General features: G+C 53.9%; 1 protein-coding gene across 2 annotated transcripts; it reads left to right on the top strand.

The window, feature by feature from the left end:
• The first annotated feature begins 8,060 nt into the window (after positions 1 to 8,060).
• On the top strand, positions 8,061 to 23,749 carry LOC137362762 (haptoglobin-like). Of its 2 annotated transcripts, none has more exons than XM_068027005.1 (7): positions 8,061 to 8,170; positions 16,234 to 16,316; positions 17,999 to 18,133; positions 19,424 to 19,498; positions 20,219 to 20,353; positions 21,469 to 21,543; positions 22,844 to 23,749. In XM_068027005.1, the coding sequence occupies exons 1-7, from the start codon at positions 8,166 to 8,168 to the stop codon at positions 23,611 to 23,613; spliced, it is 1,278 nt and encodes a 425-aa protein (XP_067883106.1). In that variant the 5' UTR covers positions 8,061 to 8,165; the 3' UTR covers positions 23,614 to 23,749. The 2 variants fall into 2 exon arrangements, with proteins under 2 accessions (XP_067883106.1, XP_067883107.1); XM_068027006.1 differs by having other exon boundaries at positions 8,068 to 8,170; positions 16,237 to 16,316.
• Positions 23,750 to 24,355: the final 606 nt, after the last annotated feature.

The following is a 24,355-nucleotide window of genomic DNA, read 5'->3' as shown; positions in this document are numbered from 1 at the left end:
ACTGATATATCCCACACCCCTCACTGTAACACTGATATATCCCACACCCCTCACTGAAGACTCTGGTATATCCCACACCCCTCACTGAAGACTCTGGTATATCCCACACCCCTCACTGAAGACTCTGGTATATGCCACACCCCTCAATGCAGCACTGATATATCCCACACCCCTCCCTCTAACTCTCTGGTAAATCCCACACCCCTCACTGTAACACTCTGATATATCCCACACCCCTCACTGCAACACTCTGATATATCCCACACCCCTCACTGTAACACTGATATATCTCACACCCCTCACTGCAACACTCTGATATATCCCACACCCCTCACTGTAACACAGATATATCCCACACCCCTCACTGTAACACTGATATATCCCACACCCCTCACTGTAACACTCTGATATATCCCACACCCCTCACTGTAACACTGATATATCCCACACTCCTCACTGTAACAATCTGATATATCCCACACCCCTCACTGTAACACTCTGATATATCCCACACCCCTCACTGTAACACTGATATATCCCACACCCCTCACTGTAACACTGATATATCCCACACTCCTCACTGTAACAATCTGATATTTCCCACACCCCTCACTGTAACACTCTGATATATCCCACACCCCTCACTGTAACACTGATATATCCCACACCCACACTGTAACACTGATATATCCCACACCCCTCACTGTAACACTCTGATATATCCCACACCCCTCACTGTAACACTGATATATCCCACACCCCTCACTGTAACACTGATATATCCCACACCCCTCACTGTAACACACTGATATATCCCACACCCCTCACTGTCACACTGATATATCCCACACCCCTCACTGTAACACACTGATATATCCCAGACTCCTCACTGTAACTCTCTGATATATCCCACACCCCTCACTGTAACACTCTGATATATCCCACACCCCTCACTGTAGCACACTGATATATCCCAGACTCCTCACTGTAACTCTCTGATATATCCCACACCCCTCACTGTAACACTGATATATACCACACCCCTCACTGTAACACTCTGATATATCCCACACCCCTTACTGTAAACACTCTGATATATCCCACACCCCTCACTGTAACATTCTGATATATCCCACACCCCTCACTGTAACACTCTGATATATCCCACACCCCTCACTGTAAACTCTCTGATATTTCCCACATCCCTCACTGTAAACACTCTGATATATCCCACACCCCTCACTGTAACACTGATATATCCCACACCCCTCAATATAAGACTCTGATATATCCCACAACCCACACTGTGACACTGATATATCCCACACCCCTCATTGTAGAACTAATATCTCACGCACCCCTCACTGTAACACTCTGATATATCCCACACCCCTCACTGTAACACTCTGGTATATCCCACACCCCTCACTGCAACACTCTGATATATCCCACACCCCTCACTGTAAACATTCTGATATATCCCACACCCATCACTGTAACACTGATATATCCCACACCCCTCACTGTAACATTCTGATATATCCCACACCCCTCACTGTAAACACTCTGATATATCCCACACCCCTCACTGTTAAACACTCTCATATATCCCACACCCCTCACTGGAAGACTCTGATATATCCCAGACCCCTCACTGTAACACTCTGATATATCCCAGACCCCTCACTGTAAGACTCTGGTATATCCCACACCCCTCACTGAAGACTCTGGTATATGCCACACCCCTCAATGCAGCACTGATATATCCCACACCCCTCCCTCCAACACTCTGGTATATCCCACACCCCTCACTGCAACACTCTGATATATCCCACACCCCTCACTGTAACACTGATATATCCCACACCCACACTGTAACACTGATATATCCCACACCCCTCACTGTAACACTCTGATATATCCCACACCCCTCACTGTAACACTGATATATCCCACACCCCTCACTGTAACACTGATATATCCCACACCCCTCACTGTAACACTCTGATATATCCCACACCCCTCACTGTAACACTGATATATCCCACACCCCTCACTGTAACACTGATATATCCCACACCCCTCACTGTAACACACTGATATATCCCACACCCCTCACTGTCACACTGATATATCCCACACCCCTCACTGTAACACACTGATATATCCCAGACTCCTCACTGTAACTCTCTGATATATCCCACACCCCTCACTGTAACACTCTGATATATCCCACACCCCTCACTGTAACACACTGATATATCCCAGACTCCTCACTGTAACTCTCTGATATATCCCACACCCCTCACTGTAACACTGATATATCCCACACCTCTCACTGTAACACTCTGATATATCCCACACCCCTCACTGTAACACTCTGATATATCCCACACCCCTTACTGTAAACACTCTGATATATCCCACACCCCTCACTGTAACATTCTGATATATCCCACACCCCTCACTGTAACACTCTGATATATCCCACACCCCTCACTGTAAACTCTCTGATATTTCCCACATCCCTCACTGTAAACACTCTGATATATCCCACACCCCTCACTGTAACACTGATATATCCCACACCCCTCAATATAAGACTCTGATATATCCCACAACCCACACTGTGACACTGATATATCCCACACCCCTCATTGTAGAACTAATATCTCACGCACCCCTCACTGTAACACTCTGATATATCCCACACCCCTCACTGTAACACTCTGGTATATCCCACACCCCTCACTGCAACACTCTGATATATCCCACACCCCTCACTGTAAACACTCTGATATATCCCACACCCATCACTGTAACACTGATATATCCCACACCCCTCACTGTAACATTCTGATATATCCCACACCCCTCACTGTAAACACTCTGATATATCCCACACCCCTCACTGTTAAACACTCTCATATATCCCACACCCCTCACTGGAAGACTCTGATATATCCCAGACCCCTCACTGTAACACTCTGATATATCCCAGACCCCTCACTGTAAGACTCTGGTATATCCCACACCCCTCACTGAAGACTCTGGTATATGCCACACCCCTCAATGCAGCACTGATATATCCCACACCCCTCCCTCCAACACTCTGGTATATCCCACACCCCTCACTGCAACACTCTGATATATCCCACACCCCTCACTGTCACACTGATATATCCCACACCCCTCACTGTAACACTCTGATATATCCCACACCCCTCACTGTAACACTGATATATCCCAGACCCCTCATTGTCAAACTGGTATCTCCCGCACCCCTCACTGTAACACTCTGATATATTCCACACCCCTCACTGTAACACTCTGATATATCCCACTCCCCTCAATGTAACACTGATATATCCCACACCCCTCACTGTAACACTCTGATATATCCCACACCCCTCACTGTAACACTCTGGTATATACCACACCCCTCACTGCAACACGCTGATATATCCCACACCCCTCATTGTAACACTCTGATATATCCCAGAGCCCTCACTGTAACACTGATATATCCCACACTCCTCACTGTAACACTGATATATCCCACACCTCTCACTGTAACACTCTGATATATCCCACACCCCTCACTGTAACACTCTGATATATCCCACACCCCTCACTGTAACACTCTGGTATATCCCACACCCCTCACTGCAACACTCTGATATATCCCACACCCCTCACTGTAAACACTCTGATATATCCCACACCCCTCACTGTTAAACACTCTCATATATCCCACACCCCTCACTGGAAGACTCTGATATATCCCAGACCCCTCACTGTAACACTCTGATATATCCCAGACCCCTCACTTTAAGACTCTGGTATATCCCACACCCCTCACTGAAGACTCTGGTATATGCCACACCCCTCAATGCAGCACTGATATATCCCACACCCCTCCCTCCAACACTCTGGTATATCCCACACCCCTCACTGCAACACTGTGATATATCCCAGACCCCTCACTGCAACACTCTGATATATCCCACACCCCTCACTGTCACACTGATATATCCCACACCCCTCACTGTAACACTCTGATATATCCCACACCCCTCACTGTAACACTGATATATCCCAGACCCCTCACTGTAACACTCTGATATATCCCACACCCCTCACTGTAACACTCTGATATATCCCACACCCCTCACTGTAACACTCTGATATATCCCACACCCCTCACTGTAAACACTCCGATATATCCCACACCCCTCACTGTAACACACTGATATATCCCACACCCCTCACTGTAACACTCTGATATATCCCAGACCCCTCACTGTAACACTGATATATCCCACACTCCTCACTGTAACACTGATATATCCCACACCACTCACTGTAACACTGATATATCCCACACCCCTCACTGTAACACTGATATATCCCACATCCCTCAATGTAACACACTGATATATCCCACACCCCTCACTGTAACACTCTGATATATCCCAGACCCCTCACTGTAACACTGATATATCCCACACTCCTCACTGTAACACTGATATATCCCACACCACTCACTGTAACACTGATATATCCCACACCCCTCACTGTAACACTGATATATCCCACATCCCTCACTGTAACACTCTGATATGTCCCACACCCCTCACTGTAACACACTGATATATCCCACACCCCTCACTGTAACACACTGATATTTCCCAAACACCTCACTGTAACACACTGATATATCCCACACCCCTCACTGTAACACTGATATATCCCACATCCCTCACTGTAACACTCTGATATGTCCCACACCCCTCACTGTAACACACTGATATATCCCACACCCCTCACTGTAACACACTGATATTTCCCAAACACCTCACTGTAACACTGATATATCCCACACCCCTCTCTCTAACACTGATATATCCCACACCCCTCACTGTAACACTGATATATCCCACACCCCTCACTGTAACACTCTGATATATCCCACACCCCTCACTGTAATACTGATATATCCCACACCCCTCACTGTAACACTGATATATCCCACACCCCTCACTGTAACACTGATATATCCCACACCCCTCTCTCTAACACTGATATATCCCACACCCCTCACTGTAACACTGATATATCCCACACCCCTCACTGTAACACTCTGATATATCCCACACCCCTCACTGTAACACTCTGATATATCTCACACCCCTCACTGTCACACTGATATATCCCACACCCCTCACTGTTACACTGATCGTTCCCACACCCCTCACTGTAACACTCTGATATATTCCACACCCCTCACTGTAACACTCTGATATATCCCACTCCCCTCAATGTAACACTGATATATCCCAGACCCCTCACTGTAACACTCTGATATATCCCACACCCCTCACTGTAACACTGATATATCCCACACCCCTCACTGTAACCCTCTGATATATCCCACACCCCTCACTGTCACACTCTGATATATCCCACACCCCTCACTGTAACACTCTGATATATCCCACAACCCACACTGTGACACTGATATATCCCACACCCCTCACTGTTACACTCTGATATATCCCACACCCCTCACTGTAACACTGATATATCCCAGACCCCTCATTGTCAAACTGATATCTCCCGCACCCCTCACTGTAACACTCTGATATATCCCACACCCCTCACTGTAACACTGATATATCCCACACCCCTCACTGTAACACTCTGATATATCCCACACCCCTCACTGTAATACTGATATATCCCACACCCCTCACTGTAACACTGATATATCCCACACCCCTCACTGTAACACTCTGATATATCCCACACCCCTCACTGTAATACTGATATATCCCACACCCCTCACTGTAATACTGATATATCCCACACCCCTCACTGTAATACTGATATATCCCACACCCCTCACTGTAATACTGATATATCCCACACCCCTCACTGTCACACTGATCGTTCCCACACCCCTCACTGTAACACTCTGATATATCCCACACCCCTCACTGTAATACTGATTTCTCCCACACCCCTCACTGTAATACTGATATATCCCACACCCCTCGCTGCAACACTCTGATATATCCCACACCCCTCACTCTAATACTGATTTCTCCCACACCCCTCACTGTCACACTCTGATTTATCCCTTACATAAAGCAAGTGGGGCACACACAGGGCAGAGATTGGGACACAGAGCAGAGAGACACAGAAGCAGTGCAGATTGAGAAGCACACAGGTCAGAGAGAGACACACACATAGCAGAGAGAGACACACGGAGCAGAGAGAGGGAGAGAGAGAGACAGGTCAGAGAGAGCCACAGGGAGCATAGAGAGGCGCTTACACAGAGGGCGGAGAGAGGGAATGACGCACAGAGCTGAGAGTCACAGACAGAGCCGAGAGACGCACACTGGTCAGAGATAGACACACACATGGCAGAGAGAGACACAGAGCAGAGAGAGAAACACAGGGCAGAGGGAAAGACACAGCACAGAGAGTGAGAGAAACTCACACACACAAACGGAGGCAGATAGAGACACACAGAATCACAGAATCCTTACAGTGCAGATGGTGTCCTTTCTGCCCATCATGTCTGCACTTACTCTCTTTCAGATAAACCCCCTCAGTCCCATTCCCCCGCCTTCTTCCCATAACCCTGCACCTCCTTCTTTCTCGTACCACTGTCTAATTCCCCTTTTCAATGCTTCAACTGAATCATGCCTCCACCGCGTTCTCAGGCAGCGTGTCCCAGCCCTTAACCGCCCGCTGCGAGAAAGAGGTTCTCCCCACACCCCCCCCACCCCCCCCACCCCCCGTGTCCCTTTTGCTTCTCTCACCAAAACACTGTCAATCCGTGCCCTCTCGTTCTCGATCCTGCCACGCGCGGGAAAGCTTTCTCCCCGTCCGCTCTGTCCGGAGCCCCTCTCGGGTTTTGAATACCTCGGGACAAATCACCTCTCCGCCTTCCCTTCTCCGAGGAAAGCAGTCCCAACTTCTCCAGCCTATCTTTGCAGCAGAGGTCCCTCATCCCGGAGCCATTGTCATGAGCCTAGAGCTGGACGTAGAATTCCAACTGAGGCCAAATTAGTGTCTTAGACAAGTGGGACATAACCTCCTTGCTCTTGTCCTCTGTGCCCCGACTCATAAAGCACAGGATACTGAATGCTTTATAAACCACTCTCTCAACCCGTCCTCCCTCCTTCAGTGACTTAGACACATATACACCCAGGTCCTTCTGCTCCCTTCGAATTGTGCCCTTTATCTTATATTGTCTCTGCATGTTCCTCCGACCGAAATGAGCCACTTCACGTTTCTCTGCACTAAACTGCATCTGCCACCTGTCTGCCCATTTCGCCAACTTGTCTGCGTCCTTTAGAAGTCCGACACTATCCTCCCAGCAGTTCGCAATGCTTCCAAGTCTCGGATCATCTTTGAAAGCGTGCACTGCGATGTATCTAATTCATATAAATCCGGGAAAGCCCAAAAAGGAAGGGAAAGTGAGCTGAGGGCTGGGATATAAGAGCCCGCCTTGTGCAGGAATGACGGGAAGCAGGAGTTTAGACTGCAGTTCGAAGACGGCGGGCGGTTCTGGTCACCGCGCTGCAGGGAGCGTGCGATGGCACTGGACGGGAGGGAAGCAGAGGGAGATTCACGTTGTCGGGGGCTGGGGAATTTGGCGGGGAATGATTTGGCCCGTTGAAGGGCGGGGGGGGAGGGGGAAGGGGGAGGCTTTCTGTTGTTTGCCTCTCGTGGTGCTTCCGCTGCCTCCGCCTGGCCGAGGGGGCGTCCCGGTAACCTCGCGGAGTTCGCTGTGTCAGCTCAGGACTCCTCAGGCAGCCGGTCTGAACCTGGTCTCCGCTCAAAGTTCAGGGTGTTTTGGAGATAGGACCTGTTTGCTTTTTTTGAAGTTGGCGGAGGCAGGGAGAAGGACAAGGGTGAAGGGGGTTGAAGGGCGTGGGTGGAGAGATTGGCAGAGCTAACTTTGCAAACCACAGCTGGATGGAAAGTTACTGGGCTTCCCAAAGTGGTGGGGGAGGGGGCAGGAGTGCAGGACCTTTATAAGCCCTGTTCCCGGGAGCAGTCAGACAGAAGCTCGGGCTCGGAAGACACCTCGAAAGCATCGCAATCTGCACCAAGGCTTTCGAGTGGCGGCGAGTGATTCAACCGTGACGATGTGGTGAGCAGCTCTTTTCAGTGTAGTTTTAGTCTGTATCTAACCCTCCGTGCTGTCCCTGTCCTGGGGAGTGTTTGATGGGGGACAGTGTAGAGGGAGCTTTACTCTGTATCTAACCCCCCGTGCTGTCCCTGTCCTGGGGAGTGTTTGATGGGGGACAGTGTAGAGGGAGTTTTACTCTGTATCTAACCCCCGTACTGTCCCTGTCCTGGGGAGTGTTTGATGGGGGACAGTGTAGAGAGAGCTTTACTCTGTATCTAACCCCCCGTGCTGTCCCTGTCCTGGGGAGTGTTTGATGGGGGACAGTGTAGAGGGAGCTTTACTCTGTATCTAACCCCCGTGCTGTCCCTGTCCTGGGGAGTGTTTGATGGGGGACAGTGTAGAGGGAGCTTTACTCTGTATCTAACCCCAGTTTTTTTTTTAATGTGACCTTTATACCCCAGGCCCCTTTTATATATATTTTTTTGTCGAGGGGGCCTTTATTCCTCAGGCCCCCTTTATATACATACTTATATTTTTAAAATAACTTTATTAAAACCAGGTAAATAAACAAAAAACTCAAATTAAAATGCCATTCTCGGCGTCGACGATGCACTCCAGTCCCTGCGGTGCCCACCGGTCGCGGAAGGCCTCAAGCGTACTGGCGGACACCGCATGCTCCTTTTCCAGGGACACCCGGGCGCGAACGTAACCGCGGAAGAGGGGCAGGCAATCGGGGAGGACGGACCCCCCGACGGCCCGCAACCTGGACCTGTGAATTGCCACCTTGGCCAGGCCCAGGAGCAGACCGACGAGGAGATCCTCCTCCCGGCCCGAGCCCCTCCGCACCAGGTGCCCAAAGATCAGGAGCGTGGGACTGAAGTGCAGCCAGAATTTGAGGAGCAGCCCCTTCAGATACTCAAATAGGGGCTGCAACCTCGCACACTCCGTATAAATGTGGAACACGGACTCGTCCAGGCCGCAGAAAGTACAGCTGGCCTGGGAGTCCGTGAACCTACTTAAAAGCCTATTGCACGGGACTGCTCTGTGCAGCACCCTCCACCCCAGGTCCCCGATGTAAAGGGGGAAGACTCCCGCGTAGAGAGACCTCCATCGGGGTTTCCCCTCGCCGCCAGTTGGCAACGCGGACCGCCAGGGCGTGTCCGGCCGGCTGACGAGGGCGAGGAAGTGGAGAGTGTGCAGGAGCAGCCCGTACAGGAAACCCCTCCGCGCCGATTGGAATGGCACGGAGGGCATTTCCGAGAGGCGGCTCGGGTTGTGTGGGACCGGCTCCCGAGGAGGGTTTCGGGGCCTGGGTCCGATGAGCAGTTCCGGCCAAGCGGGGATCAGCTCGGCCGGGATCGCTCCGCACTCCCGAGCCCCCTCGCCACCCGCAGTGAGGGGCGTCCCGGGGGTTTCGGCTACTCCTCCGCCCGCAGGACCGTCCCCGGAGACGGCCGCCCGGACAGCTGAGGCACTCTCCTCCGCCGGCGGGGGAGCGCCCTAACTGGAGGCGACCATGTTCCAGACTCGGAAAAGATCCCGGTAAAAGACAGGCAACTCCCTCAGAGAGGCGCGGCTAACGGACTCCACCGGGAGCTGCGTGTCGTCTTGAAGGCAGTGACACTGGCGGAAAAAATACGTCGCCAGCGCACACCATCTGGGAGGACGCTCGACGTACAGGTATCTCTGCAGGGTCCGAAGGCGGAGAGTCGCAGCCTGGGTGCGGACGCACACCAGCGACTGACCGCCCTCCTCGATCGGGAGACTCAGGACCGCGGCAGAGACCCAGTGTTTCCTCTTGCCCCAGAAGAAATCGACGAGTTTCTTCTGGATCTTGGTGGCAAATACAGGGGGCGGGGCCAAAGTGACCAACCGGTACCACAGCATGGAGGCCACCAGTTGGTTTATGACCAACGCTCAGCCCCTGTAGGAAAGCACTCGGAGCAGTCCTGTCCAGCGCCCCAGCCGAGCGGTGACTTTCGCCTCCAACTCCTGCCAGTTTGCCGGCCAGGCTTCCTCAGCGGGGCTAAGGTGGACTCCCAGATAGAGGAGGTGCGTGGTGCTCCACGCAAAAGGTGTCATCTCCTCCGGCAGGGAGTCCACCCACCAGTGACCAACCAGGAGTCCGGAACATTTCTCCCAATTGATCCTCGCGGAGGACGCGGCAGAGAAGGTCTGCTGGCAATCGCGCATCCTCCGCAAGTCAACGGGATCTGTGATTGCGAGGAGCACGTCGTCGGCGTAAGCCGAGAGGACGACCCGCATGGCCGGCTCGCGCAGAGCCAATCCCGTCAACCTCCTGCGAAGCAGGCACAGGAAGGGCTCCACGCAGATGGTATACAATTGGCCGGACATGGGGCACCCCTGACGCACTCCTCTCCCAAATCGAAGGGGCGCCGTCAAGGACCCGTTAACTTTGACTAGACACTCTGCGGCGGCGTATAAAAGTCGGACCCGGGCCACGAAATGCGGCCCGAGTCCGAAAGCGCTCAGAGTCCCGAAAAGGTAATCGTGATCCACCCTGTCGAACGCCTTCTCCTTGATCGAGGGAGAGAAAGGCGACCGACTGACCAGTCCTCTGGGAAAGATGGATCAGGTCCCGGACCAGGTGGATGTTGTCCTGGATGGACCGGCCCGGGACCGTGTAGGACTGGTCGGGGTGGATCATGTGGGCCAGCACAGAGCCCAGGCGGGTAGACATAGCCCGGGCAAAGATCTTATAATCCGTGCTGAGGAGGGAGACCGGACGCCAGTTTTTAAGCAGGCGGAGATCGCCCCTCTTCGGCAGCAGGACGATGACCGCCCTGCGCCACGAGAGGGGCATCTCCCCGGTCGCCAGGCTTTCCCCCAGGACCCGCGCGTAATCGTCCCCCAGGACGTCCCAGAACGCCCTGAGGAACTCCACGGTCAACCCATCCAGCCCTGGGGATTTGCCCCTCGAGAGCTGGTGGAGGGCGCCAGTCAGCTCCGCCAACGTGAGCGGAGCCTCCAATCCTTCGGCGCCCTCCGGGCTGACCTGCGGCAGGTCCTCCCACAAAACTCTGCGCGCATCCTCGCTGGACGGATCCGGAGAGAACAACGCACTGTAATAAGTCCGGACCAGGAGGCCCATTCCCTCCGGATCCGTGATGGAGGATCCGTCGTCGGCCAGCAGCTCGACGAGCTGCTTACGGACCCCCCGCCATTTTTCCAGCGAGTAGAAGAAGGGTGAGGCGCGGTCCAAATCTTCCAGGATCTGGATCCGCGACCTCACGTACGCGCCTCGGGACCCTATGAGCTGCAGGTCCCTCAGCGCACCCTTCTTCTCTTTGTACGCCTGCCACAGGGCCGGGTCCGCGACGGCATGACCGAGGCGGGACTCAAAGTCGAACACCTCCCTCTCAAGGCGCCCGATCTCGGCTTCCCGCCTCTTGGTCGACCCCTTCGCATGCTCCTGACAGAAGACGCGGATGTGAGTCTTGCCCACATCCCACCATAGCCTCAAAGAGGGGAAGCCCCTCTGCTTCCTTCTCCAGTCGGCCCAGAATCGACAGAACGAGTCCCGAAATCGCACGTCCTCCAGCAGCCGGTTGTTAAAGTGCCAGTACGCGGACCCCGCCCGCGTGCGGAGCGGAGTAAACTCCGCCCACACCAGGCGGTGGTCCGAGCACGGCACCAGCCGTATGGAGGCCGCAGAAACGCGGGAGACGTACGCCTGCGAAATGTAGAGGCGGTCGATTCGCGACCCCCCTCCTCCAGACCTCCACGTGAAGGCGCTGGAGTCGGGATGGAGATTCCGCCAGACGTCCACCAAGTTAAGGGAGCTGATCAGTCCCCTCAACTTCTCCACCGACGCTTGGCCGCGCTGGGGACCGGAGCGATCCCCCACCTCGAGGGTGCAGTTAAAATCCCCCCCAAGGATGATGCACTCGCCGCTATCGATGGAGCTCAAGAGAGCGGACACTTCTTCAAAGAAGCGCGCTTGCAACGCGCCGGGCCTGGGCGCGTACACGTTCACAAAGTGGAGCGCCACACTACCCAGGCGAACGGCGAGGTGGAGCAAGCGGCCCGGCACTAGCTCCTTGACCCCCAAGATCTCCGGCTGAAAAGTCGGGGCCAACAAGATAGCCACCCCACTAGAAATAGGGGTGAGGTGACTCATGTAGACCCCACCCTGCCACTCCAGGAGCCAGGTGGCTTCGTCTCCCGGAACGGTGTGGGTTTCCTGCAGAAAGCTCACCGCGTATCTCCCTTCCCTGAGGACTGAGAGATTGTGAAATCTGCGGTGAGACCCCCTGCTGCCGTTGATGTTGAGGCTGGCTATGGTTATCTTCATGTCAAAGGTAATTAAAACCTGTCACAAACACCTCACTGTGAGGAGGGAGTGGAAGTGCACCTGGCCCTCCACTCCCCCAGCAACCCATTGAGGAACACATTAAAATGGCGCCTCTCAACCAGTTTCACGTCCGCGCGCTTGCCCGCTATCTTAAGGGCGGCACGGACGGACTGTATGATCAGCGCCAGATTCGACCAACGGTCGAGGGCCAGCTGAACTTTATTGCGGCAACCCCTGCAAGCCGCGAGGAAATCCCGGAGTTCCGGCGTGGGGATGAGAGGAGATTCGGTGGGAGGCACGAGGGACTCCACCACCTCACTGGCGATGGAATCAAGATCATCCTCCGTGCCCCGCACCGAATCCCCATCCTCCTCCGGGTCGTCACCGCCAGCGGCCGACACATCCACCACACACTGTGGGGCGGACGTCCCGGCCGCGCCAGCTGGTCCCGCCTCCGTCACGATCCCACCCCCAGGATCGATGGCGGAGGAGTCCTCTCTGGGTTCTATTGTGAAACTGGAGCCTGTAGGCACCAGCGTTTCAGGACCCCCCTCCACCTCCGTCCCCAGGCCAATGAGTGGTCCAGGGGAGACAGAAGTTCCGGACTCCGGGAAACCAGCCGGAGCCGAGACTGGAGGCGGAGAGGGGAGGCCATCTCCCGCTCTGCCAGCACCCACAGGCCCAGCAGATGGGGCAGCGTTCTCGATTTTCACCGGGTCGGGTGTCTCCTGGTTGATGGTGGACTCCGGCTGGGAGGGCCGACCCTTTGGGGCCCCACCCTTTGGGGCCCCACCCTCCCCTCTACTCAGGGCACCTGACCCAGTGGCAGTGGCAGAATGGGCGGCGTCCTCAGGCTCCCCCACCACAAGCAGGGCCCCACTTACTCCTTCAGGAGGGGCCTCATGTACCGGGGCCTTCCCCTCCCCTCCATCCTGAGGAATAGGGAGTCCCTACCCGGATTTTGTAGCCTTGGTGGTGGTGGAAGGGGAAACCTGGGGACCCGAAACAGGAGACAGCTCCCCTCCAACAGATGGGCCCTGCACCTCAGGGCCCTGTGTTATTTCTGTGGAGGGGTGCCTTCTCCTCTTGTTCCCACTCGGGCGCGGAGGCTCAGAGACCTCCATGTCATCAGAGGCCTCCGCCTCCGCACCCTTTTTTCCCTTTTTAGTCACCCTGGGCCTGAGCCCAGCCCTGGGACAGGTGGATTCCATGGGAATGGGCTTTGGGCTGAGCTCAGGCTCGGGTTGAGTCAAAGTGTCCAGGGGACGCGCCTCACGATGTTTCTTTTTTCCCCGCGTCTTCCTTCCGCTCGGACGGACGCTCCCCTCCCCGCCAGAGGCTGTGAAAACCACAGCCTCCGGAACCGACTGAGCGGTGTCTGTTGGATGTGCGGGGGGAGTGGGAGGAGGTGCTGTGGAACCACTCTGGGCCGCCGAGGTGGAGCTGGCAGCCGGGAGGTTGGGGCAGCTCTTCCGAACATGCCCCACCCCCTTGCAGACGTGGCACCGCGCCCCGTCCGAGGTTCAAAAGACGCGGTAGGCCGTCCCCTGGAACTCCTCGTTAAATTGGCCCTCCGAGTCCTCCTCCCGCGCCAGCTGCATAAATAACTGGCGGCGGAAGGAGTAGACATGTTGGAGGCTGTGTTCCCGAAGACCGAGCGGAACTGGGGTGATCCCCGACCTCACCTCCCCCAGATGGTGCAGGTGGGGGAGGAGGAGCTCACTGGGAATGAAGGGTGGGACGTTGGACAACATTATCCGATGCGCAGTGGCCCCCAGAGGGTCCACCGGCAGGAAGGTCCCACCCCCACAGCGAGCCCTTTACTGAGGGCCAGGGACACCGCCCGCTCGGTCTTCAAAAAGAACACAGCCTTCCCATACATCTTTGAGGCCGCAACAATGGCCGAGGGGCCGACAACCTCGACCATTGCCTTTCCGCAGGCCTCTATAGACATGTTGGGGTGGGGATAGCTCTTCACCCCATGGCTGCATGTCAATAATTTAAAGGGTGACGGGGCCACGTGGGCAGCCACAGAAGGCTGCAGCTGCATAGGTAGTAGAGGGCCCCGCCACGGGTGATGAAGGGCTTGCCATGGGTCCAAGAGCTAAACCCACCCTGAATTGCAGGCTTGCAAATCGAAAGCAATGAAAGGTTCACAAGAGATACTGAAAAAACAAACAAACAAACAGGTTAGGGGAGAGGCTGAGGTAATAGAGGAGAGGTAAAGACAGGCTGGAAGGGATGACTTGCTTTCTGGAGGTGGTGCTCACAGTACACTTAAAACAGTCTTTGAACTTGGTCTTCCGGTCTTCTGGTTGGGGGAGTCGTCTTCACTGGGTCAGCTGAAGCTGCCCAGGCACTATCTATCCCCTTCCGTCTGTTTAGCCGGGCAGCTTCAGCTGACCCAGGCTGGGCAATTGGGGTGGGGAGGGAGCTTTCCTGTGTGCTTGTTGCAACAGCACAGATTCCTGCTGAATTGGCAGCCCCACCCCTTGTTGTTCCGGCCACTTGTTCCTCCCCCAACAGTCCAAATTAAATTCCTGGTGTTCAGCACCCACCTCCAGACAAAGCCTTGTTTCCAAGAAAAAATGTCTCTTTCTTCTCTTTAATGGCGATTGTTGTTGAAGCTTTCCCTCGGCTTGTTTGCAACTGCTCTTCCTTGCTTGGTCTAGTTCCTGTCTCCACCTCTGCAACCTCCAACTGCCACCAGCACTCTCAGCCGAGGCTCGTTGCTGCAATCAGCAGTGATCACTCCAATTAGGCAGCAGCCAACCCCCGTGCTGTACCTGTCCTGGGAGTGTTTTTTGATGGGGGACAGTGTAGAGGGAGCTTTACTCTGTATCTAACCCCCACCGTGCTGTACCTGTCCTGGGGAGTGTTTGTTGGGGGACAGTGTAGAGGGAGCTGTACTCTGTATCTAACCCCCACCGTGCTGTACCTGTCCTGGGGAGTGTTTGTTGGGGGACAGTGTAGAGGGAGCTTTACTCTGTATCTAACCCCCACCGTGCTGTACCTGTCCTGGGGAGTGTTTGTTGGGGGACAGTGTAGAGGGAGCTGTACTCTGTATCTAACCCCCCCGTGCTGTACCTGTCCTGGGGAGTGTTTGATGGGGGACAGTGTAGAGGGAGCTTTACTCTGTATCTAACCCCCACCGTGCTGTACCTGTCCTGGGGAGTGTTTGATGGGGGACAGTGTAGAGGGAGCTTTACTCTGTATCTAACCCCCCGTGCTGTACCTGTCCTGGGGAGTGTTTGATGGGGGACAGTGCAATGGGAACCTTCCCTCCTCACTGACCCTGCATGCATTTCCAAGCGGGAATGGGTTGAAACTCTTGGAATTCACCAGCTTTGGTTCCACATAGCCATCGGACGGGGATGGGGCGCTCAAACCCTGTCTGTGTTTGACCTGACCCGGGGCCCCGGGATGAACGCCCGGCCTTCGACAATTCCTGCCCCGCTTCGCCCGAGTCCGTCTCTTGCATCCGTCAGCCAATCAGAAGGAGGGCCTGCCCCTCCCCCGCCTCCCCCCCCCCCCCACCCTGATAATTTTGATGTTTGATTGCGAGATCAATATGGGCTTCCAGACACCAGGGGGAGCTCCCTCCCGGAGCCCCCCCTGCTCTCCTTACAAATAGTGGCCGTGGGATCATTCTACCATCTTCAACAGCAGGCGGGGCCTGGGGAGAGTACAGATGGTCCTGCAGACCTGGCTTTGGGGAACGGAGAGGTTGTGTGTGCAGGAGTGATATCTGTCCCTCCGCTTTCTGTAGCAGGCTCATTCTCCTTCAGGCGATCCTTCTCGGCACCCTGAGCATCTCTTCAGCGGACATCAGTATCACCAACTACGCACATGGTAAGTCTATACACCATGTGAGCCCTACTGGGCACCTTCAGGAGATTTCTGCGCCCTGTCTCTGAGGCAGAGGGGGCCGTGGGTCGGAGGGTCAGGACCGAGGGAGCGCCGCACTCTCGGAGGGTCAGGACTGAGGGAGCTCCGCACTGTCGGAGGGTCAGTACTTTGTACTCAGTAACAGGGTGGCGCACACACAGTTACGACCGAGGCTGGCGGAGTGCACTGTTAATTCAGTCCCGCTTCTCCACCGGTCACAGCATATCAATGCATTTTCCCTCTCACCGAAAACAGCCAATCACATAATCTATTTGTCCCAGAATAAAGCACCCCAACCTGGTAATTTTTATCAACAGCAAAATTAACTATTTATCGATAAACTAAGTCTCAACCCATCTCTATACAAATTGATGTAGTAAAGCTCCTTATTTTTCCCGAACCCTCACACACACGCACATATGTCCAAAAACCGGTTAACTGGGAAAAAAAAGGAATGTTGTTTACAGCTGTTTCATAGGAATGAAAGGAATAATAAAATAACTCAGTCTGTCATGATCTGGAAGGAAGCGCGTTGGTTTGGCAAGGTGGCCCAAAGTCAAATAGTTGGATGCCACTCGAAGTCTTTCCAGGCGAGGTTGATGAACCGCCTATGACGGGTAGGCGCTCACAGAACTTCAACAGTAGAAGGCTTCACATAAGGTCTTCCCTCAGGGTATGCAGCAACAAGGATATTCTTAGGTCTTCCAGCAGCAGTATCGCAATAAAAGGTGTCTGACGATATTCAGGATTTCTTAAAACACAGGAGGCAACAGGAATCACACTTGATGCAGGGATTATTTACGGAGAGGTAATACCCTTTACTTCATCTTCCAATCTCCAGGCAGGTCAAAATCAAAAACAAATTTCAAATGCCTGCTATAGTCCAAACCCTGTGGCTTTTAAAGTTCTTTGAACAATCTATAATGTTTAGTAATTTCCAAATGTCTGAATATCCATTGAAATCCTTTTCAAATTTTAAAAACACAGAATCCTAAGTTTTAATGCAAAAATAAAATAAATCCTCGTGACAACACACAAAAGACAGAGGGAGAGGAAAAGGGGTACGTGGTTTTCAAGTAAGATAGGGCTTGGCGGTTTGCGGGAAATCGGTTGAATTCTCTCGGAGGTCAAATACTCACTGGTTGCAGGCCCGAGATGCATGCAGGTTTCTCTCACGGTGGAACGTTCAATTTGGAGATAGAGAATCACTTCCAGTTTCACTGCTGCGTAAGTTAAAAATGCAGAATTTACAGCAAGGCACCATTACTTCTGGGATGCTAGAATTTCTCCCAGCCCTGAGCTGGACAAACTGTTAGGCAATGCTTCTTTTGGGGTGTCCCTCTCCGCAGAGATACGTTTTAAGATCAAAATGGTCTTTGTCTCCGACAGAGGCAAGACGTTAGATCTCGCACCCTGTGGTGACCCACAATAACCCTGGATGTGGCTACTTCACACCTTCTTTGTTTCAGAAGAACCCATTCAATTCGAGAATGTTTCAGGATGGGGGTAATTGACACCTCTCAGCCTGCTTAGGCATCCTTTGTTCCAAAGAGAGTGGCAATGTTCGAGTGCCGCACTGTCGGGAGGTTGGTGCTGAGGGAGTGCTGCATTTAGTAACCGTGTCTCTCCTCTACCGTCTCATTTAGTTCACTGCGGTGTCCCAGAGAACATCACACATGGACACTACGAGTATCTGACCCACCAGGAAGATGACACCTACTTGTCCGTCATCAGGTATTCCTGTGACGGCCCCACCTACCATCTCGAAGACCCGGAGGAGGGTGAGTTCTGGGAGATGGGTGCACCGGTGCCCAGCTCTCATGGACCCGGTAGGAACCAAGAACACCGGGAAATCTTGAGGAGTTGGGGTCCAGATTTAATGAAGCAGAAACTCAAAGGGAAAGGAACTCAACCACGTGCCTATTAGCAGAGGGGAGAACAGATCCGGAGGTGAAATGCTGAGGGACTGGAGTGGGGATAGGGGATTGACAGCCACTAGCACCAGTCCTGGGGAAAGACGGAGCTGTTCCAGCTAGAGAACAGGCTATTTGGATCTGGTATTGTTGAATGAGACAGGGTTAATTAATAAGCTTTAGAAAAGAGGCCTCTGGGGAACAGTGATCATAATATAGAATTTCATAAAGAGTTTGAGAGTGATTTAGTTAAGTCTGTAATTAAAGGGGCCTCTGGGGAAGACTGATCACAATATGGAATGTCATCATGCGTTTGAGAGTGATTTTGTTAAGTCTGTAATTAAAGGGGCCTCTGGGGAAGACTGATCACAATATGGAATGTCATCATGCGTTTGAGAGTGATTTTGTTAAGTCTGCAATTAAAGGGGCCTGTGGGGAAGAATGATCACAATATAGAATTTCATAATGGGTTTGAGAGTGATTTAAGTCTGTAATTTAGGTCTTAAATCTAAAGAAAGCAAACTAGGTGGGAATGAGGGGCGAGTTGGCTGAGGTAGATTAGGAAGCTGCATTAAGTTATGTGAAGTCGGCATCCTCTACCTCAATTCCAACCTCCCCACCCCCTCCTTCGGTCCCATATTCCCCACCCTCTCTCTCAGCTACATCCTCCGTCAGACCGTCCCCAATCCCTCCCTCTACCCAATCGCCCCACCTTCTACCTGTGCCCCACCCCCTGTACCCTCCATCACCCCCTGCCCAACCTCTCCTCCCGTCTCCACAAACCCCCTCCCTTTGTCCCACCCCGAACTTCTCCCACACCATCTCCCTCCATTCCAGCCTCCCCAAAGACCCCCCCATCCCACTCACACCAACCTTTCCCTCACTCCCCACCTACTCCCCATATCCCTCACTCCCACCTACTCCCCATATTCCCCACTCCCGCCTTCTCCCCATATTCCTCACTCCCCACCTTCATCCGGGCAATTCCCCACATTGAGGATGCAAAACCCGCAAGAGAGAGAGAGAGAGAGAGAGGGCAGGGTGGGAGACGAGGGAGGTGGGGAGGAGACCTGGTGGATGAGCTGGGCGTCCGGCGGGTGGCGAGGGGAGGGATGAGTGTGTGCCACCTCCAAACTCTGCTGTTTCTCTCTCCTCCAGCTGTGTATGTCTGCACGCTGCACAACAAGTGGAAGAACTCCAAGTTGTTCTACAAGCTCCCAACATGCCACAAAGGTAAGGAAAAGACCCTTTAGTCCTCAGCAAACAGTCCGGGAGAGGGACAACCCCTGCCCCGGAAACCTCCCTGCCTTACGCCCCAGCGGGAGGCCCGCCTCCAGTCCACAGGAGGAGATGGAGCTGAAGAAATTTACTGGGACTGTACCAGGGGAAGCAACTCCTCAGTTAATGTGGGGAACCCTGAGACGCTGGTGTTCGAACCCACTCGGAGCACTGTGCACTGTTCCGCTCTCCATATCCGTCAGTTGGACCACACTGGGAGCACGGTGCACAGTTCTGCTCTCCATATCCGTCAGTTGGAGCACACTGGGAGCACTGTGCACAGTTCCGCTCTCCATATCCGTCAGTTGGACCACACTGGGAGCACTGCGCACAGTTCCGCTCTCCATATCCCTCAGTTAGACCACACTGGGAGAACGGTGCACAGTTCCACTCTCCATATCCGTCAGTTGGACGACACTGGGAGCACGGTGCACAGTTCTGCTCTCCATATCCCTCGGTTAGACCACACTGGGAGCACTGTGCACAGTTCCGCTCTCCATATCCATCAGTTGGACCACACTGGGAGCACTGTGCACAGTTCCGCTCTCCATAGCCGTCAGTTGGACCACACTGGGAGCACTGTGCACAGTTCTATTGTTCAGTTGGACCTTGCCCGGGATTGGCTCGCATGGGGAATTTCTTGCTCTACTTATTGAAAGTCATTTTCATTCCCAGTTAGCTGTCCCGCTCCCTCGGATATCGAGCACGGTCATTTTGAATACATGTCAACCTTCGGAATCACAACATATCTCTCCGCCATCAAATACACCTGTGATGCAAACTACCATGAGAGTGATTTCAGTGATGAAGGTGAGACTCGAATAGGGTGTTAAAGGATGGGAACAGTCGTGAGGGAGTGCCGCAGCGTCAGAGGGTCAGTACTGAGGGAGTCCCGCAGCATCAGAGGGTCAGTACTGAGGGAGTGCCGCAGCGTCAGAGGGTCAGTACTGAGGGAGTCCCGCAGCATCAGAGGGTCAGTACTGAGGGAGTCCCGCAGCATCAGAGGGTCAGTACTGAGGGAGTGCCGCAGCGTCAGAGGGTCAGTACTGAGGGAGTCCCGCAGCATCAGAGGGTCAGTACTGAGGGACTGCCGCGCTGTCGGAGGGTCAGTACTGAGGGAGCGCCGCAGCGTCAGAGGGTCAGTGCTGAGGGAGTCCCGCAGCATCAGAGGGTCAGTACTGAGGGAGCGCCGCAGCATCAGAGGGTCAGTACTGAGGGAGTCCCGCAGCATCAGAGGGTCAGTACTGAGGGAGTCCCGCAGCATCAGAGGGTCAGTACTGAGGGAGTCCCGCAGCATCAGAGGGTCAGTACTGAGGGAGCGCCGCAGCGTCAGAGGGTCAGTACTGAGGGAGTCCCGCAGCATCAGAGGGTCAGTACTGAGGGAGCGCCGCGCTGTCGGAGGGTCAGTACTGAGGGAGTGCCGCAGCATCAGAGGGTCAGTACTGAGGGAGTGCCGCGCTGTCGGAGGGTCAGTACTGAGGGAGTGCCGCAGCATCAGAGGGTCAGTACTGAGGGAGTCCCGCAGCATCAGAGGGTCAGTACTGAGGGAGCGCCGCAGCATCAGAGGGTCAGTACTGAGGGAGCGCTGCAGCATCAGAGGGTCAGTACTGAGGGAGTGCTGCAGCGTCAGAGGGTCAGTACTGAGGGAGCGCCGCAGCATCAGAGGGTCAGTACTGAGGGAGTGCTGCAGCGTCAGAGGGTCAGGGCTGAGGGAGTGCCGCACTGTCGGAGGGTCAGTACTGAGGGAGCGCTGTGCTCTCGGAGGTAGGTAGAGGCGAGGTGGTAGAAGAGAGGGGAGGGTAGATATGTGGAGTGGGAGAGGGTGATAGAGAGCACAGGAGAGAAATGTGGATTGCAGGAGACTGGGTGAAGTTACATTGTTAAGTCTCCTGGTTTCTGACTCGTGTGTCCTTTTGTTCACCCAGGAGTCTATATCTGCACAATCGAAGGGAAGTGGAGGAACACAGACTTGGATTACGAGTTCCCAGTATGTGAACCAGGTAATATCAGATATTATATCGACGAGTGTACCGCAAAGATAGTCTAGGACTGTGTTAAAGAGGGAGTCTCTCCGTCGGGGATCCCTGTTAAAGAGGGAGTCTCTCCGTCGGGGATCCCTGTTAAAGAGGGAGTCTCTCCGTCGGGGATCCCTGTTAAAGAGGGAGTCTCTCCATCAGGGAGCCCTGTTAAAGAGGGAATCTCTCCGTCGGGGATCCCTGTTAAAGAGGGAGTCTCTCCGTCGGGGATCCCTGTTAAAGAGGGAGTCTCTCCGTCGGGGATCCCTGTTAAAGAGGGAGTCTCTCCATCAGGGAGCCCTGTTAAAGAGGGAATCTCTCCGTCGGGGATCCCTGTTAAAGAGGGAGTCTCTCCGTCGGGGATCCCTGTTAAAGAGGGAGTCTCTCCATCAGGGAGCCCTGTTAAAGAGGGAGTCTCTCCATCAGGGACCCCTGTTAAAGAGGGAGTCTCTCTGTCAGGAACCCCTGTTAAAGAGGGAGTGTCTCCGTCAGGGACCCCTGTTAAAGAGGGAATCTCTCCGTCAGGGACCCCTGTTAAAGAGGGAGTCTCTCCGTCAGGGAGCCCTGTTAAAGAGGGAGTCTCTCCATCGGGGAGCACTGTTAAAGAGGGAGTCTCTCCGTCAGGGAGCCCTGTTAAAGAGGGAGTCTCTCCATCGGGGAGCACTGTTAAAGAGGGAGTCTCTCTGTCAGGAACCCCTGTTAAAGAGGGAGTGTCTCCGTCAGGGACCCCTGTTAAAGAGGGAGTCTCTCCGTCAGGGACCCCTGTTAAAGAGGGAGTCTCTCCGTCAGGGAGCCCTGTTAAAGAGGGAGTCTCTCCATCGGGGAGCACTGTTAAAGAGGGAGTCTCTCCATCGGGGAGCACTGTTAAAGAGGGAGTCTCTCCGTCAGGGACCCCTGTTAAAGAGGGAGTCTCTCCGTCAGGGACCCCTGTTAAAGAGGGAGTCTCTCCATCAGGGACCCCTGTTAAAGAGGGAGTCTCTCCGTCAGGGACCCCTGTTAAAGAGGGAGTCTCTCCGTCAGGGAGCCCTGTTAAAGAGGGAGTCTCTCCATCGGGGAGCACTGTTAAAGAGGGAGTCTCTGCATCGGGGAGCACTGTTAAAGAGGGAGTCTCTCTGTCAGGAACCCCTGTTAAAGAGGGAGTGTCTCCGTCAGGGACCCCTATTAAAGAGGGAGTCTCTCTGTCGGGGACCCCTGTTAAAGAGGGAGATAATGAGTGCCCTGGATTTCCTGCCACTTTCTTCTCCTCACTCTGTGTCCCTCCTGCCTCTCTCTCTCTCTCTCTCAGTTGAATGCGGGAAACCCATCGAATCCATGGATGTTCATCAGAGAATAGTCGGGGGTAGCCTGGCAGTCCACGGGGACTCTCCCTGGAGCGTTCGGCTGCAGTACCAGGACGAGGATCTGAGTAACGGAGCCCTGATCGACCACCACTGGGTTCTGACCTCTGCACATGCGCTTCACGCACACAAGAAGGAGGAGCTCCTCGCCCATCTGAAGGTGTATCTCGGAGTGGAGGACGAGCGGGCGATCAAGGCCACGACTGCCATGCACGTCGAGGACGTGGTCTGGCACTCCAGGCTTCGGGACGCAGTCGAGTATCGCAACGACCTGGCCCTGGTCAAGCTGAAGGAGGAGGTCTCCTACAACAACCACATCATGCCCATCTGCTTGCCCGAGCACGACTACACCGAGCAGGGCCAGGTGGGCTTCGTTGCCGGGTGGGGGAAGGGCGAGACGGAGGCGCCCGCCGCCCACCTGCGCTACGTGGCGCTGCCCGTCGCCAACACCACCGAGTGCCAGGCGTACTTCGCAGAGAATCACCCGCAGTTCTTTCCCGATGACTTCCCCAACATGTTCTGCACGGAGCCCTCGGCGACTTCGAACAACGTGTGCAAGGGAGACTGGGGGGCCGCCTTCGCCGTCGTGGAAAATGGCACCTACTACGTGGACGGCATCCTCTCCTACGACGGGCCCTGCGCGACGGAGAAGTACGGCGTGTACACCGATGTGTTTGACCACCTGGACTGGATCAAGAATACAATTGCCTCTCATTGAGGGAGGCCGGTGGGCGGGGGGTGGTGGGGGAAGAATCCTTTCCCGCCATCGGCATCTTCAATCAATCAGAGCTTCAATCCTGTTCGAAACACACCCTGTAATTCTGGGAATTCAGTAATAAAATTCTTGGAATTTCCTCCGTGTTTGTCCAATTCTTTGTCCTGAATCTTTCCCGCCTCGTGCATTGCCCTTTGCTTCCCGCCTCTGAGCCAATTTGGGATCGCACTTCCCACCTTGACAGGGAGTACGTGGGATTTTACTTCCGTGACCATGTGGGACCTTCTCAAAAGCCTTGTTAAACTCCAGATAGATGACATCAACACACACCCCCATATCGACCCTCCTTGTTGTCCCCCTCAACAAATTCAATCAGGTTAGTCGGACATGATCATGCGATGTGTTTATAAATGAAGATTTATCCTATCCCTTGGAATTTTTTCCCAATAATTTTCCCTATCGACGAGGTTAGGCTGACAGGACTGTAACTACCCAGTCAATCCCTTTCTCCCTTTTTAAAATGATCTAACCCACTTCTCCACCTGTCCTGGGGAGTGTTTGATGGGGGACAGTGTTGAGGGAGCTTTACTCTGTATCTAACTCCCCGTGCTGTACCTGTCCCGGGGAGTGTTTGATGGGGGACAGTGTAGAGGGAGCTTTACTCTGTATCTAACCCTCCGTGCTGTACCTGTCCTGGGGAGTGTTTGATGGGGACAGTGTAGAGGGAGCTTTACTCTGTATCTAA

The sequence above is a fragment of the Heterodontus francisci genome, unplaced genomic scaffold (genome assembly GCF_036365525.1).
Source record: "Heterodontus francisci isolate sHetFra1 unplaced genomic scaffold, sHetFra1.hap1 HAP1_SCAFFOLD_845, whole genome shotgun sequence".
Classification (NCBI taxonomy): domain Eukaryota; kingdom Metazoa; phylum Chordata; class Chondrichthyes; order Heterodontiformes; family Heterodontidae; genus Heterodontus; species Heterodontus francisci.
Note: the sequence above shows the minus strand (reverse complement) of the source record. Positions and strands in the feature narration are given on the sequence as shown.